We start from the raw sequence: 15,193 nt of genomic DNA, 5'->3' as shown, positions 1-15,193 counted from the left end.
CAATAGGGTTACGGCTTCCAATGTCAATGGAACGAAATTCAAATGCAGATAGAAATGCGATAGAGGTGCTGAGAATGAACGAAAAAATTAGAGGATACGACCTTAATTGGAAAAAAAAAAAAATCGAGGCGTAATGTTGCCTTTATTTCACAATCTTCTTTCATTCAAGACTTTTGTGATACAATTTGATCAAACGCGCTCTACCGTCTGGCAGACAAGTTCGGCCGTATTTTCACGTCTTCGGGGCTTCTGCCTAAACCTGTCGAAATCCTTACTTACGCCCCATTTTGAATTGTTTGGGTTTGCGTGGACGAATACCCTCAAGGCAGTACCTCACTGGAAAGTTAACTGAATAATAAAGATCCACATTTGAACGAAATAACCTTGAAAATGATAGACCTTGACCTTAAAAAAATGCTCTATCTGCTAACCTATGTTTTCACTATTGTCTAACCGACTCATTTATAACTCACTCCAGTCACTCTCTCTCTCTCGTTCGTTCATTGGTTCATTCATAATTCATTTTTCTTCTATACATCATATCTCTATCCTATCCTGTACAAGGGTCAAGGCCGAGACTAAACTCATCAACAAAGTGATATGCCAAAACATTTCAAATTTCGCCGCATTAGAAACTGAAAGGAGAATACACACTGGCACTTTTTTAATTGTGAATCCGGGGAAATTAATTACAAAGAAAAACATTTTGTTTAATTGTTTAACGTAATGGTTTCAGGGTGAAACACCGCAAACCGAGGGTGTCGAGACTGACCGCAAGCAAGCTAGAATGACAAACCACAATAATTTTTTTCCACGCTTTAATTACCGTTAAACCACCTGTAATCTGGCATATTTTCTTTCTTTTGGCAAGTTTCCTGGGTTTTGTTGATGGAAATCTTAAAACGCAAGTTTATTAGCAAGGAAATGTCAAGTGAAGACCTGTAAGAAATGAAACTTGCCGCTGACTGTATACATATATTACTCTCCCTTATAACAATCATTATTTTTTTTCTATAAGAGTAAATTCAGCTATATTTTTATTCTAGATTTGCTTGTAGCCGGCGCTGTTAGTTCCTGGACTATGCTTCCGATCAGCTTCTGCATAACATGTTCTTTAACTCGCCCTGATAACTGAGGGCCTGGAACTGGCTACCGTGAAAAATCCCCCAGTATTACCATTAACAGGGTCTGATTGAATGTCTATCAGAAACAGAGAACTGAAAAAACCGAATTTTCCATAGGATTCAAGTATTTGCTAACTTGTAGACTCAATGTGCTACATTTGATGTCGAAAAACATCGGTTTAAGCCGTGTTTCACAAAACTGAGCTTTCAAAAACGTGTTTAAACTTTGGTGTGAATAGGGTATTATTCATGGAAGTTACTCTCCTACGACCACATATGCTACATAAAAAGGCGACTAGAGACGTACGGAAATCGCCAGAACATGTTACGGAAGCTGCAAACCCATCGGTTGTGCTAAGGAGAGTACCCACCTGTTCTGAACTTAAGGGTACGAATCGAAAGTGATTATTTTACCTGGATCATTCCCATTCTGATTGCGTGAATTCTTAATTAGAAGCCATTTTCCATTGTGCAACCTTCATGTCAGCGCATGAAGTACATGATATATGTCTACATGATCTCTACTGACACAAGTCAGCGTAGCATTTATCAAACTTCAAAATAGAAATACTCGCTCAAAAAAAAAAATCTAAACGAACAACAATAACAAAGACAACAATTGCCAGAAAAAAATTGTTTAAATTTGCCCAGCAATTTTTACTTCCATTTTCGAGTCACTTCGTTTTGTTTAAATCTTATCCTTATGTGCAAGAGCATGCAAGGAAGCCTTCATTATCAACGCTGCGACATAAGCGTTTTTCAACCCGCGGGAAAGTCTGCGTCCTTGAGTAAGGCAGGCCGGCCAGGGGTCTGCTGGGAGTCTGACGCAAATAATGAAACCTCTCTCTCGTCTCCAATCTTCCCGTAGGCGAAGAAATGCGCGTCCTGCAACGCTACTGACGAGGACTTGCTCGCAGGCCATTGACTTCAAAGGGCAAAACCGATTCCACCGTTCTCTTGTGGAGATCGACCGCTGGCATTCTCCAGAGTTACTGAGATATCTTGCAAAAGTGCGTCAATTCTGAGCTGAAGGTCTGTACTTTGCATTTCTATAAACGAATGTTCGTCCTTTAAGTTTACAAGACACTCTTTCACTTTTATAAGATCGTATCGACAGTAGTTCATTACAGAGCACCGCTCCTGTTCTTCTAGAAAGCGGATAGACCTGCTCCAATCCTGATATACAGAGATTTCTGAGCCTGTTTCTGTAGAACGCGCTTGACTGTCCATGTCTTTGAGTTCTCTTGGCGTACCTGTCTTCTTTTCTTGAATGGTTCTTAATCTTTGTCTGGCTATCAAATCAAGAAACTCTACGAATTCTTCATAATTTATTCCACAACTTGCTCGTAGAATCACCTGAATGAACAAAACAAACCTGTAACCAAAAGTCTAAACTTAAAGCGACAGTTGTATCCAAACATTAGCTTTCATATTCTCCACACTGTTCTCTTAAAAAATTGCTATGTTACTAACAGGGAGAATTTGTTTGACAATCAGGAGCTTCTTAAACTGAGTGATCTTTTCCTTTATTCTCATGACCATAACTTTGGATTCAAGGGTGATCCTGTACGGAGAAATTAGAAGCCAGACACTCTTAGGGGTTCAAGGGTTAAACCAGCTTCCCCATTACCCGTCTTCAGCAATGTTTTTGAACGCTTAGAGTAGAAAACAGGAGGCTCTGCGAACAAGGCTGATTAAGTTTACGAGAAATATGAACGAAAAATTTCTACCAACTTGTGTCTAACCATTTAAAATAACAGTTCTGTGTGTCAAATCAAGGTTTTAATGATGAAGTCCAAACGCACAAGAATGGAAACAGAGCGACCTTGTTTCCAATTCAGACAAACAAATGAATAAAGGGGATAAGCTTCTCTACAAACTGTGGTGCTGTGTCAGTAGGGGGTATAACAAGATAGTTTGGTTGGTAAAGAGTTTATAAAGCCGACGTTTCGGGTGTTAGCCCTTCGTCAGAGCGAAACTAATACCTGGTGAAGGAGAAGGCGGAGAGGAGTCTTGCATCTTGTTAAGAAGTCAACCCAGCTTGCATGATGCGCATAATCAACACGCACGTCCTGGGTATTTATAATTTTGTCAGCTCGCCAGCAAATTGCACGAACGATCATTGTGTGTGCGAGTGGTAGTATTTGATGGAAGATTCGCACTTTGAGAATTTTTTGTGCAAGTTAGTTTTACCCTGTTGTTTATCGCAGATTATTTTAAACCACTCATGAACATACCTGACACTGTTGATGCCAATCTTCCATATCTCTACAGTCTTCAATGCTTTTCTGGACCTTCGTAGAGAAAACATTAAAATTCCTGAGGTTTTTGAGGCAAAAGAAATCAAGTGGATGAGCATTTCATATAGGTGCAGACTAACAAAGTGGATAGCGTTTCAGGTGCACTCAGATTGGCTACTCAAGATCCGAATATCCTTTGCTTTTCGACTCCAAGCAATTCGCACGGGATTTGTACCCGAAACTATTGCAATATTTGGAGGAACGAGGGAGTTAAACTCATATTTTTGTGCTTTATTATCTCACTGTTTTAATGGATATATTTTTAAAAAAATATTCACCTCAGTATCGGTGGCTAGCGTTGGATATCCACCTCGTCGCTTAGCAGCTCGGTAAATATCTACCACTGGCCACCTTCACTTCGGTGAATAATTGTTAATAATTAAATTTTAAATTCCAGATATTGCATTTCTAGTGTTCTGATTGGTTCGATCAACTTCGGTTATCAGTTCATAAACCAAATCACCTTATATGGACACTTATTCAGCCAAGTGTTTTTAAATTTTAGAGTTAAAACAAATTCACTAAGCTGTCGGAAACTTTGATTCGTGCGTGACACATGTCAGATGATGAGTGCGAACACTATTGACATTGAATGGTTTACATAATTAACGCAACCTTGAATGACCCTTTTAAATCAGTACTCGGCAACAACCAATCAAAATGCAGAAAATATCGTATGAGAGAGTGATTTCTTACAAATTTTGGAGAGTAGCTTTTTACACACCTGATGTAAATAAGCGAATACGAGAGCGAAATAAAACAGTTTAATTGAGTCTCGTTCGTCAGAGTTCTATCCCTAGTAAACAGGACAAAGTTTACAAGAAAGCTCCCATAGTATAGAAAAAAGGCGGGAATTCAAAAAACGCGCCTTGTTGGCTATTTCTCATCTCACATCCAACGCGCGCTCGTGGAATAATCGTTAATTATTTCAACCCTCTGTCGCAATCTGCTTCCAATTCAAGACCACCAGGTTAGTAAAGTTGTCGAAAACGTGAAAAAGCTCTATCACACTTCCTTATAAGTGTCACTCCATTTAGCGATTTTACTAAAACGCTTCGGTTAACTCCCTCTCACTTATTCGAAAGAAACACACACTGAACGTCCTGTTGTAAGCACGTGGGACAATGCCATATATGGAGAGATAAAACACGTGCCGCATACATGTTTGTTTGGTTAGGTAAAGACAAACGAAATCACTTATAAATGTCAACCAAATTAAGAATAACTAACGTATCTTTCAGTTTCCAACAAAGTGTAGAGACATCAGGTTATAAGCCACGAGGAATGATACTAGATTAGCCATATTTGTAGAAAAAGACAAGCTAAATTGAGACTCCAAGCTCATTGCGAGAATAGGCTACGTGTTAAAACACATCGCGCAATACCAAAAATGGCATCAAGCCTAAAGATTTGTATGGGATTTTCACAACAAGATTATTACGCGCAAAATTTCTCAATAAAAAGCCTCATCTTATTTTCACTGGCTCGTACTTTTTGCCTGTGTCCTTGTTTTCGCCAACTATTTTTCCTCTCATAATGAAATAGCGTGACCTATTCTCACATGATCGCCAACCTAACAAAACTCTTGATTGATATACGAATTCTCTTTGTCAGTACCGAAAGAATTTTTTAGGAAAGAGTATAGAGAATATGGCTATTGATATTAGGGTGTGGAGGATCAATAACCTTTGGTCCCAGTTAAAACAACCCCCGTCCAGGAAACCGTTCCAACATACCTTGACCAGTTCATTTCTTAAATGTTCCCACATTTTAAAAATTCCACAAGCATTGGTCCAGTTGTGATTTATAGATATAGTGTCCTCCTTAAAAGTAAGAAACCATATGCATCCCAATTAGTATAGGTAACAACATGATTTTGAGTGCAATTTGGTGTTACTAGGCATGAGAAAATTTTCCAAGACAACAAAATTGCACAAGATGTTAGGGTCAGTGCAATTTGTAGATTCTGAAAAATTAGCATTTCTTATTTACATCAAACTGCTCACAAAATCATGTCAATTCTTATTAATAATTCACCTGAAAAAAAATTACAGAATTGAGACTGATGAAATTTTGACATCGCACATGCTACTTGTAATTTACACTTGTGTCACAATTTTGCTCTCATGTTACAACTTGAACTTGTTTTACATGAAAAATACACTCATTTTCAGCCAATCAGAAGAGTGCGAGTTTTTCATGTATATTATTAAAAAGTATAAATATGAAATGCATGATAATGTTCATGGTTTGATATTTTAACCCTTTAACTCCCATGAGTGACCAAGACAGAATTTCTCCTTACAATACCAATACAATATCAACCAGATAAGTGATGAGAATAAAGAAAAATATCAATTGAGGGATAATTAGTTGATCCAATACTAAATTCTCTGAACTAACATTATAAAAATTGTACGGTTGACAGGAAGGAGACTTACAAATTTGATCTGGGAGTTTAAGGGTTAAAGGGTGACTTAACCTTTTCAACATTTCCTTAAAGTATGCTAAACCTTCAACTACAGACTATGGATTCATGAAAAAAAAACAATTTGGATTTACTTAAGTACTAACACTAAATGAGATTTAGTGTTACTTACCAAGTTTATTACTTGATGGTGCCATCCACTGAAAAAGTAACAATTTAACCTTTTAACTCCCAAAGGTTATTAACATTTAACCTTTCCATACAATATAAATATTTTTTTCCAGCATACAGGTAGTGAGAAAACTCAAACTTACCAGGTAGGTTTTTTATCTTGATCTAACACTAAATTCTTGTAACTTATTTTTCAAGGAAATGTGTAGTAGTAAGAGGGGAGAGTTATCAATCAGATCTTGGATGTTAAAGGGTTAAGTTCAGCAACCTTACATCATGTGTGATAGACTACTTGAACCCACTGTTTTCTCAAAAATCTGACCAAGGTTAAGTCTTTGTATTATGCACAAAAAGAGCAGTAAGGGAAGGACTGTAAAAAAAAACCTCTGAAACTACTAAGCTGGGAAGGACAAGGCAAAATGTGCTGTTTTAAGTACTAGCAACAATGAAATCAGGGAGTAAAAATGATTTCTTAAAAAATACCTTAAATGAAAAAGTTCCCCTCCCTATTATAGCTTTTTTTGAGGTGGATTCATCTTGTTCTTTGTCTAAAATTAAGCAAGGCCACTATGAAGCAATTTAAGGTAATATTCCAGCAATACCTTGGCACAAAGATGATCTCTCCCTCTCTTTGTACCACTGTAAGTGGCTTTACAGCACTATCAAATTCTGGAAATTGGCATCTGTCACTCATATCATCAGATGTGATGTCATATGCCAGGTTACCTAGTCTATCATTCAAATATTTCTCTTGACCAGGAGGGTAAATCAGCCATTTTTTGCATCCACATATATTGGCAGACCAACTGTATGACCTTAAAACAAAGCATAATTAACATTAACTTTTTAAAGTCTTCCTTATATTATATTGTATTCCTTCCTTGTGTATTTAACTCTTTTACTCCTGAGAGAGTCAGAAGAGTGACTAGCACCTAATTTCTCCATACATGTCCATAAATACACCCAAACCACTATGATTTGTCTACAGTTGTTGACAAATCGACACACACCAGAAGTCGAATCATGTGTCAACATACTGAAAGTGGAGGGTGGTAAGCAATGTGTGAAAATGAGTAGCACGGTATACCAGAAGTCGAATCATGCATTAACATACTGGAAGTCAAAGGGCATGAGCAATGTGTGAATATGAGTTGCATGAAAAGACAAAATGACAACATGGACCAAGTGAAACGCCAACTGTTCATAGATGAAGCATACCTGAAGACATCTGCGTGAAAAGGAGTCCTGAAAACATCAACAAAAACAAAAATAAGCACATATAATTACCCATCAACAACTACATTGTTAAGTGGAGGTTTGGTGCATGAGATTTCCAGGAGCTTCCACTATTGGCAGCTAGCTCCTAAATGGAGACTGCTCCCATGGCTGGCAAATCCTGGCAACCCAGCTATGAGCCCCCATACTGGAAAGGGCAACAGGCACCCAACACACTGATAAAGCAGTGTAAACAGGGAGGGAAGGGGTGAGGAAAACTGCCCAGATGATGAGCTGCCACTCCAAACAACACTGAAAGTTCACACTCATAGTAAACGCAAGAATGCTTCAAATAAGGAGCAACTGGAATTCCAACACATGCGCATGTGTAAAAAAAAAAAGGCTGATTGCAAGAGAATGCTGAATGGATGCTCTTTGTTGTTAACTCCTTTTAAATTGCTCTTAAGTCAGTCAAGTTGTACTTCACAATCTCCTGCATGCATGCATAACTCAATGGTTGCATGCTATTGCTTACCATTTCTTAATTTGCCTGAGTCATTTCTCGCTTAACACTGTTCATCTACTTTTGTTATTTTCTTGCTAAAATCTCTAAATGAAAAGTCAATGTCAAGCATATCACCTCACCAGCTGCCTTTAGGACCCATGTATACAAAGCGGTAGTCATCAGACACATCAGAACGCTTGTCCCAGAACTCATTCAACCAATCAGATTTAAAATAGACTGGTGTTTCATAGGCCTTGTATGATGGAAAAGCCCTGTCATATAAACCATTATAAAAACATTCAGCAAAAGATATCTTGAAAAAGGCTTTTTTTACCCCTTGTCAAAGTCCATCTCGGACTTTTCCTAAGATCTGTACCCTTACAACAACAAAACTGACAATAACTGATAAGAAAATAAGCTATTTCATCCAACATGACATCCAGTTTTTAATTTTTTTTTTGTGAGTTTATTATACATAGAGTGAGTGAAAGCCTACAAAAAATATTTAAATCTGAAAAGAAAATAACTCTTGATCTCCAATGACTAACTAAAAGGACAATTTTTTTACTCAAAATATTACAACATTAATGATACAGACAGCAAAATGTTAATAGACTTACTTACAAAAGTGCCAGTCTTTAAGATAGAGTATTTGACTGGAGTCATCGCCACCTATTGATTACAACAAAAATACAGATGCACTCCAATGGAATCGCAAAGAGTGTAAACAAAGGTAATTGACCTCTATATTTAATCACACACAAAAAAATTTGCTTTTACTTCCAACCCAATAAAGTTATTAAGACTCAAATTGTGTCCTCTTCAAAAATACAGAAACTTGTATAACTGAAACACTACTCTTCAGTTTGAATTCCTAAATACCGAAATATGAGGTTGGTATCAGAACTCTAAGATTTTCAAGCCATATCATGACAGCTGATTTAAAAAATAAGCAATGAAAAAACTCAATGCCCCCCCTCACTTAGAGACCTTTTTTGTCTAGCATCAAAAAGTATACTCTCATGGGAACGTCATGTCTCGTATTCAACAATTAAAATGGCAGAGTATACCTTCCGATCTGTTTTTCCAATAGTCACAAAACTCTTTCACTGGCATCTCTTCCTTGACTTGACTGCCATATTTTTCTTGACAACAGTTAGCGACAGGTGCTACAGCATGGCCTACAGTACAAAACAAATAACTGTTAATAAGTGGTAATTAGCCATCTGGATGAGTTTAGTGCCTGCAAAACAGAGCAATGTTATTTTTTTAGACTTTTAAGGTAAGTGAAGGTATGAACAATTTAGATGTTAAACACTGAGTGCACCCTCTGTCATCTAAAGCTCTAGGCTGTAAAAAAGGATGCCCTGAAATAGAGAAAAAAAAAACCCTCTACAGATACACTTAAGTTGTTCACATACTCTCTTCAAAAACTTTAACAGTCACACCTAAGATCATGTAGTTTTCCACAGCGCCCCAGCACCATTGGGCAACAAGGAAGGTAAGAAAGAACAGGCAAAGGGGGAGGGGAGGGGGGAGGGAAGGGGGGAGGGGAGGAGGAAGGGAGAGGTGGAGGCATAGAAGAGGGGTTAGGGGGGTAGGAGTACTTGTGGGACTAGTATGTCCTGATGATTTAGAAAAACAGAAAAATCTGGTACAAAAGCCGGTTCACTTCTTTGAGATGTTGAGCTAACATCAATATAAGAGCTGAATTACCAAATTCTTTCATGAAAAAGCCAAAATTTGGCCTCCCGTTTATGACCCATTCCTTCCGACTTCTCCAATGTTTGGTAAGCTCGCTAGAAAAAATGCAGAGCTGATTGGCCTCCATATAATCTCTAAAAAACTCCTCGTACTTTAAATCACTCAGACGCTTTAATTCATCCATGACGTCGTCTTCCTGAAGGCCTACCTCTAAAACCTCTGCGCCATCCCATTTTGCGCATAGTTTTATTACTGAGTTTGCTGTACTGTTTTGCTCTCACTGCAGCCTCTTCTCCACATAATGACGTCACCAAGATGGAGGGTTGTCCACGGTCTTTAATGTTAAATGTGGACTTAAAAGAGAGCTTTCCTACGGAATTTACCCCACCATTGAAAACGGTACCATGAAATAAATGTATTTAATTTATTTAAAGCTATTTTTGTGGTTTAAATCTGCTAACGTCGAGCTTATCTTTAGTATATTCGAGACCACTACAACGAAGATGCGGACTCGTACAAGAATGAATGCTCTCAGTTGGAACAACTTCGAACGGTGAGCTTTTTTTTTATAACCCCCCCTTCTACTTATTTTGATGCTTCGGTGATTAACTGAGTTTATTTAGCAACATCTGATCTCTGTTAGGTAAGTAGGTATACAGCTACAGAAATGTATATGTACGTGTATTTTTTACGTCAAATTTGCGCTTCAGTGACAGTTTTGAATTTCTAGCTTAATACGTGCTTGTTATTTGTTTCAAACAGAAATTGTGTAAACGTTAGCGCTCTGATGATTATTTTCAGTATCATTTTTATTTCTCTATGCTTTTTCGGTTGATAGATCGATTCAGCCCGAATTTTCGTTCTTTCTTGTTGAAATTTGCAATTATAAAAATTACATGTATATTTCGAATTCTCTATTTTAAGAACGTAATTTACGACTATTACACAGATGACATAATATTCGTAACTATGTTATCGTTGAGTGTTGAAGTTACTTAGCACTAATTATGGCAACAATTTTTGACCTCGTCAATATGTCTCGAATAATTTGAAACTCCCTAGGAAATGATTGTCATGACAAAGTGCGCGAATTGAGACTTTTTTTTAACTTGTCTTCGTTTTGGTCATGTATTTTTTTATGATAGCAAACACGCAGAAGCATGATAATACACACGTGTTTATGAGCAATCACTGTAATTTGGTCAGATTTCCTTGAGAGGATATAAGTTGCAGTATGCTTTGGAAATCGTCACAAATTTTTGGACAACTTCTTTGGTCAGAATATCAAGTATCAATTCTCAAGTCTCTGCTTTTTTATCTGTCACTTCGATTTATGATTTAAAGTAAGATAATTCACGCTGTCTTTGTATTGGAATGATCCTATCAAGCATCAGATTTTCATTTTATAAATGATGTTAAACATATTACGTTTTTGGATTCTGCATATTATATAATATGGAAGCATTATTGACTGAGCTAATGTCTGGTCAAGATACATGAAGATGGATATTGGTTACTTTGCATTTGTATTGTCTAGGTCCATGAAAATGCAAAACAAGGAACAAGGTTAATATTTAGCCATCTTGACCGAACAAGCATGATCAACAATGGATTTATTTTGAATCATATAGATTTTGCTTTAATAGGAATCAAGAATGAAGCGAGAGCCCGTAACAAAAGCTAGCTGCATTTGTAGCACAACAAGCTTATCAAAGTTGTTTATGTTGTCCTTGTTTTGACTGTCTTCTGCTTTATGTAACTTCATTGCTGAAATTGTCTTAAAATGAGGACATTTTTTAAGTCTGCTTCAAGAGCATGCAACTTTTTTTCTCAATGTGGCAATCCTGCTCAGTTAGTCAATCAGAACACAGGATTTGCTTTTTATAGCATATAGGTGTTGCTGGCTATTTGATACGATGAAATTTAAGATTGTGGTCTGTCAGGATCAACTGTTTCAATGGTGTTTAGTATAGGTTGTGAGGAAAAACTAGAGCAGTCAATACTCATTCTTTTTCAACTGTTTCAACCAATTTGATGGTGATTGAAAGAGCTTATAAATCAAATCAACTGAATAAGGGTTTTAGCAATAGAATATGGAAAAACTGAAATCAACCCAGAACAGTTGATCAACATAGAACATAGAAAGATATTGGTTGTAGGATATACCCCAGGAAATTTCTTGTTATATTGTTACAGACAGCATTGACTGACCATGCTGTTTTTATTTTTATCTAGGCCTCTCTTCGGCCATCACATGATCACTCAGGGTGCAGTACACTACGGCGGTATTATGCTCAGCTGCAATTTTTACAATCCAGATTTCCACTGGGTGAAGGAGGAGCAGTTAATGTGCAGTTTACATGGTGTGTACATGTACCTGTTTAAAATTCAAATTCGAATTCTTTCAAACTACTTGTAAATGTATTGGGGTATAATTTGTAAACATTTTGTTCAGGAAGTTAACTCAATTGCAACTTAGATAAATTACATATGCATTCTTTCATACTTGACGTGAGCCTTGAGAATCGAGGATTGAGGAAAGAGTTTCAAGGAACTATCTACTTAGAATTGAATAGTACTGTAATTGTAAAACTCATTCAAAATAATTTTAAACCTATAGATAACCCTTTAACTCCTAAGATTTCATGAGTAATTCTCCTTACAGTTTGCCATACAATTTATGTGATGTTAGTTTGGAGAATTCGGAATTGTATCAACCAATAATCCCAAAGTTGATATTTTTCATTATTCTCATTACTTGTCTTCTTGATATTGTACTAATAATGTAACAAGAAATTCTGTCTAGGTCACTAGTGGAACTTAAAGGGTTAAATTTAAACTATAATATATGCCTTTTTTTCAATTCCCATATTTGTTGGTTTATATGTCTTGTTGCTGAACCATTTGCAAAGGGAACATGTTATGGTATACAGTGTTCAAATATTTCTGATAGTTCTAAAAAATCTCCAAAGGCTTAACTCAAACCTCTCCATTTGTTTTTCACGACACTCAAGGAACAGCAATTTCAAAATCTCGTTCTAAATGGGTACACCTGTTATTGTGGAATACTAATGCTTTGAAAATGGTTGTCTATAAATATTTATTAATATTAGTATGAGTATTATTATTAGTAGAATCATCATTGATTATTTTTTGTTGTTGTTATTATTACTAAATGACTGACAAAGTTCAAATTTCTTATTTTAATGAATTTGTTTTTAAAAGGACTGATCTCTATTCAGAGGAACCAATCTCATTGTCTGATATAAGATTTGAACAAGCAGCCATTCTTCATAACTTAGGTAAGACTCATTGTTAGTAGTGTACATCCTAACAACTTCCAAGTTATTACCTCTTAATTGTCAGTAACAGTTGTCATTCAATAATGGTGACAGAATCTCTCAGTGTTTATAGGATTAGATATCATATTCTTCCTCTGGTATCTTTGTAGGGTAGTTTCGATTAACGTTTTAGACAATTCATTTTACAACAGTTTATTGTTTATGTGATATACTAGAGAGACAATTATGGATAGTAAAACTACTATGTTACATTCTCCATGACATACTACAGACTATTAAACATACAGTACTCTGACTCATAAAAGAAGACATCCTTTCTTTGCAGCTGCTCTACACTCTCAGCTAGGATGCCAAGAGGACAGAACAGCAGAGGAGGTTTGTTTAGTTCTGATTGTTAGTCTATTTCTGTTTGCAGGATAATGTATGGATATTTTAGGGAGAAGTTCCATGTTAATCACATCTGGGAGTTAAAGGGTTAATTTTTTAAACTGCTGTATTCAAAGAATTTGCAACCTTGGGAACAGCTGTTAACCCTTTACACCCTAACCTCAGTATCCATACTTTTCCCATACATTTCCTTTGTTATTGACAAGTGGAATTCGTTCAACAATCAAAGCTACTTAAGATGATGACCATTTCCTTTATTCTGATGATCTTGATGAATGATTCAGCAGTTTTACTGTAAGGTGGAATTAGATGCAAGTCACCCTTAGGGTTTTTAGGTGTTGAAGCACTCATGCAAAACTGTGACAATTCTCTGAGTGTGTCTAATATCACCAATCAGCTGCTGACGTGTCACTCACCTTTTTCTATTTCTACAAGCAACCATGTATTATTCTCCGTTTAATTATTGTCGTCAAGAATATATGTCTCATTTGACGTTTTGGTGTGTTGTATTATCAATTTTTTTAATGAGTTGTGCTGTATTTTGACAAACTCACAGTATTAATGATATGTATTAATTTTATTATTTTTCAGGGCATGAAAGTAGCATGCACTCATTTCCAAGCTGCTGCTGGAATTTTTCAGTTCCTCAAGGTAAATTCCCAAGTTTAATGTTAATTATAGTTACACTTAAATTCCTTCCTCTACATTAACCCTTTTAATCCCAAGATCTTATTTGAAGTTCTCCTTACTGTCTGCCATACAATTCTTAGAATGTTAGCTCTGAGAATTTGGCACTGAATCAAGTAATAATCCCCAAGCTGATATTTTTCTTAATTCTCATCACTTGTCCGTTTGATATTGTATTGATTTGGTAAGGAGAATTTCTGTCTTGGTCATTTATGGGAGTTAAAGGGTTAATATGATATAGGTAACCTTACATGCTGTTCTTGTTGTCATGCTTTATCAAGGCTCCATCTGAGCCCAATTTGATATCTTTTGATTAATTATTATTCTAATATCACCAGCTAATCTGGTTATGTTGTGTAGACTTATTTGAAATGAAACAGTGATATTTAACCCTTTAACTGGTAGAAGTGACTAACATGTAACTTCTCCCTGTAACATCTGTATGTTATCGAGCAACACAATAATGAGAAAACTCAAACATATCAGGTAGAAGTTGTTATCTTGAGCTAACATCACATTTCTGTTAGTATTTTACAAGGAAATGTGTAGCAGATAGTGGGGAGAATTATCAATTAGATCTTGGGAGTAACAAGGTCAAAAGTGAACCTAATGACAAAAGTATAATTATCAAGCCTTTTTTTTTCTTTTTCTAAAAAGGAAACCCTATGAACTTCCCAAAAAGTGATTAATGATGATAATGTGTCTTTCTAACAATGTCAACACATATAATTAAGAATCAAAGTATCAGCTAGAATGTGATATCTTGATACAAAATAAATTTTCCACACTAGGAAATTTACATTAAGCATTTAGAAGGGACAAACATCAACTCAATTTTAGGACTTGGATCTCAGGATTTGGGATGCATTCATATGGCATAAGTGGAAGACTCTGACTTCCAAGTGTGATGGTCAGATTTGTTCTGAGATTTATAAAACAATGAAAAGCATTTGAAGCCAACTTATTTTGGTTTAATTTATAGGTTGGCTCTTTCTGTAGAACTGAACATTTTATTGTAAGTTTAAGCTGCTCAACTGCTTCTTCTGCTTTTGAACTTTTCTTTGTGTGTGTGTTTTTTGTTGAGGCTCTTTATGATTGCTGGTAACATGTCTACCTTGAAAATTTTCTAAAATTTTTTTATGTTGCAGGATCACTTTGCCAGTGATGCATTTTTTGATATGGCTGGCAATCTGCTTCAGCTGTACATCAATGTAATGCTGGTAAGATGATAAATCCTAGGCATGCAAATCACTATAATTATCATCAAATTTTCATGCCAGTTATTTTATGTGTTGTTTAATAATATGTTATTTTGAAATACTAAATTAAAATATATTGGTTTTAAGTACTAACATCAATGTGAGGCTAAA

General features: G+C 36.1%; 2 protein-coding genes across 4 annotated transcripts in view; one reads left to right on the top strand and one right to left on the bottom strand.

Moving 5' to 3' along the window:
* Nucleotides 1-1,743: 1,743 nt before the first annotated feature.
* LOC113666361 (2-oxoglutarate and iron-dependent oxygenase JMJD4) lies at nt 1,744-9,685 on the bottom strand. 2 transcript variants are annotated; one of them, XM_027182138.2, is made up of 10 exons: nt 9,460-9,685; nt 8,814-8,924; nt 8,364-8,415; nt 7,884-8,015; nt 7,242-7,268; nt 6,626-6,838; nt 6,025-6,052; nt 5,161-5,247; nt 3,362-3,418; nt 1,744-2,480 (listed from the first exon to the last, which is right to left on the bottom strand). In XM_027182138.2, the coding sequence occupies exons 1-10, from the start codon at nt 9,629-9,631 to the stop codon at nt 2,052-2,054; spliced, it is 1,308 nt and encodes a 435-aa protein (XP_027037939.2). In that variant the 5' UTR covers nt 9,632-9,685; the 3' UTR covers nt 1,744-2,051. The 2 variants fall into 2 exon arrangements, with proteins under 2 accessions (XP_027037939.2, XP_089050088.1); XM_089193962.1 differs by having other exon boundaries at nt 8,814-8,986; nt 9,460-9,597.
* A 38-nt stretch (nt 9,686-9,723) lies between these two features.
* LOC113666364 (uncharacterized) overlaps nt 9,724-15,193 on the top strand; it is a 31,933-nt gene continuing 26,463 nt past the window's right edge. The window contains exons 1-8 of one of the 2 annotated variants that reach the window (XM_027182140.2): nt 9,724-9,846; nt 9,926-10,000; nt 11,683-11,810; nt 12,673-12,749; nt 13,075-13,124; nt 13,728-13,787; nt 14,806-14,838; nt 14,972-15,043. In XM_027182140.2, coding sequence (XP_027037941.2) covers nt 9,763-9,846; nt 9,926-10,000; nt 11,683-11,810; nt 12,673-12,749; nt 13,075-13,124; nt 13,728-13,787; nt 14,806-14,838; nt 14,972-15,043 — 579 coding nt within the window. In that variant the 5' untranslated portion in view covers nt 9,724-9,762. The remainder of the gene's footprint in view (nt 9,847-9,925; nt 10,001-11,682; nt 11,811-12,672; nt 12,750-13,074; nt 13,125-13,727; nt 13,788-14,805; nt 14,839-14,971; nt 15,044-15,193) is intronic. The other variant, XM_027182141.2, reaches the window with a different exon arrangement.

The sequence above is a fragment of the Pocillopora damicornis genome, chromosome 14, assembly GCF_964200805.1.
Source record: "Pocillopora damicornis chromosome 14, jaPocDami1.2, whole genome shotgun sequence".
NCBI lineage: Eukaryota > Metazoa > Cnidaria > Anthozoa > Scleractinia > Pocilloporidae > Pocillopora > Pocillopora damicornis.
Note: the sequence above shows the minus strand (reverse complement) of the source record. Positions and strands in the feature narration are given on the sequence as shown.

Bases quoted from the DNA above. Each gene is read 5' to 3' on its own strand.
- LOC113666361 (XM_027182138.2), bottom strand. From the start codon at position 9,631: ATGGATGAATTAAAGCGTCTGAGTGATTTAAAGTACGAGGAGTTTTTT. The intron at 8,925-9,459 runs GTAATTCAGCTC...TTTGTACTGTAG, and splicing joins CTTTTTCATGAAAGAATTTG to GCCATGCTGTAGCACCTGTC. The intron at 6,053-6,625 runs GTATTGCTGGAA...TTACTTTTTCAG, and splicing joins GAGATCATCTTTGTGCCAAG to TGGATGGCACCATCAAGTAA.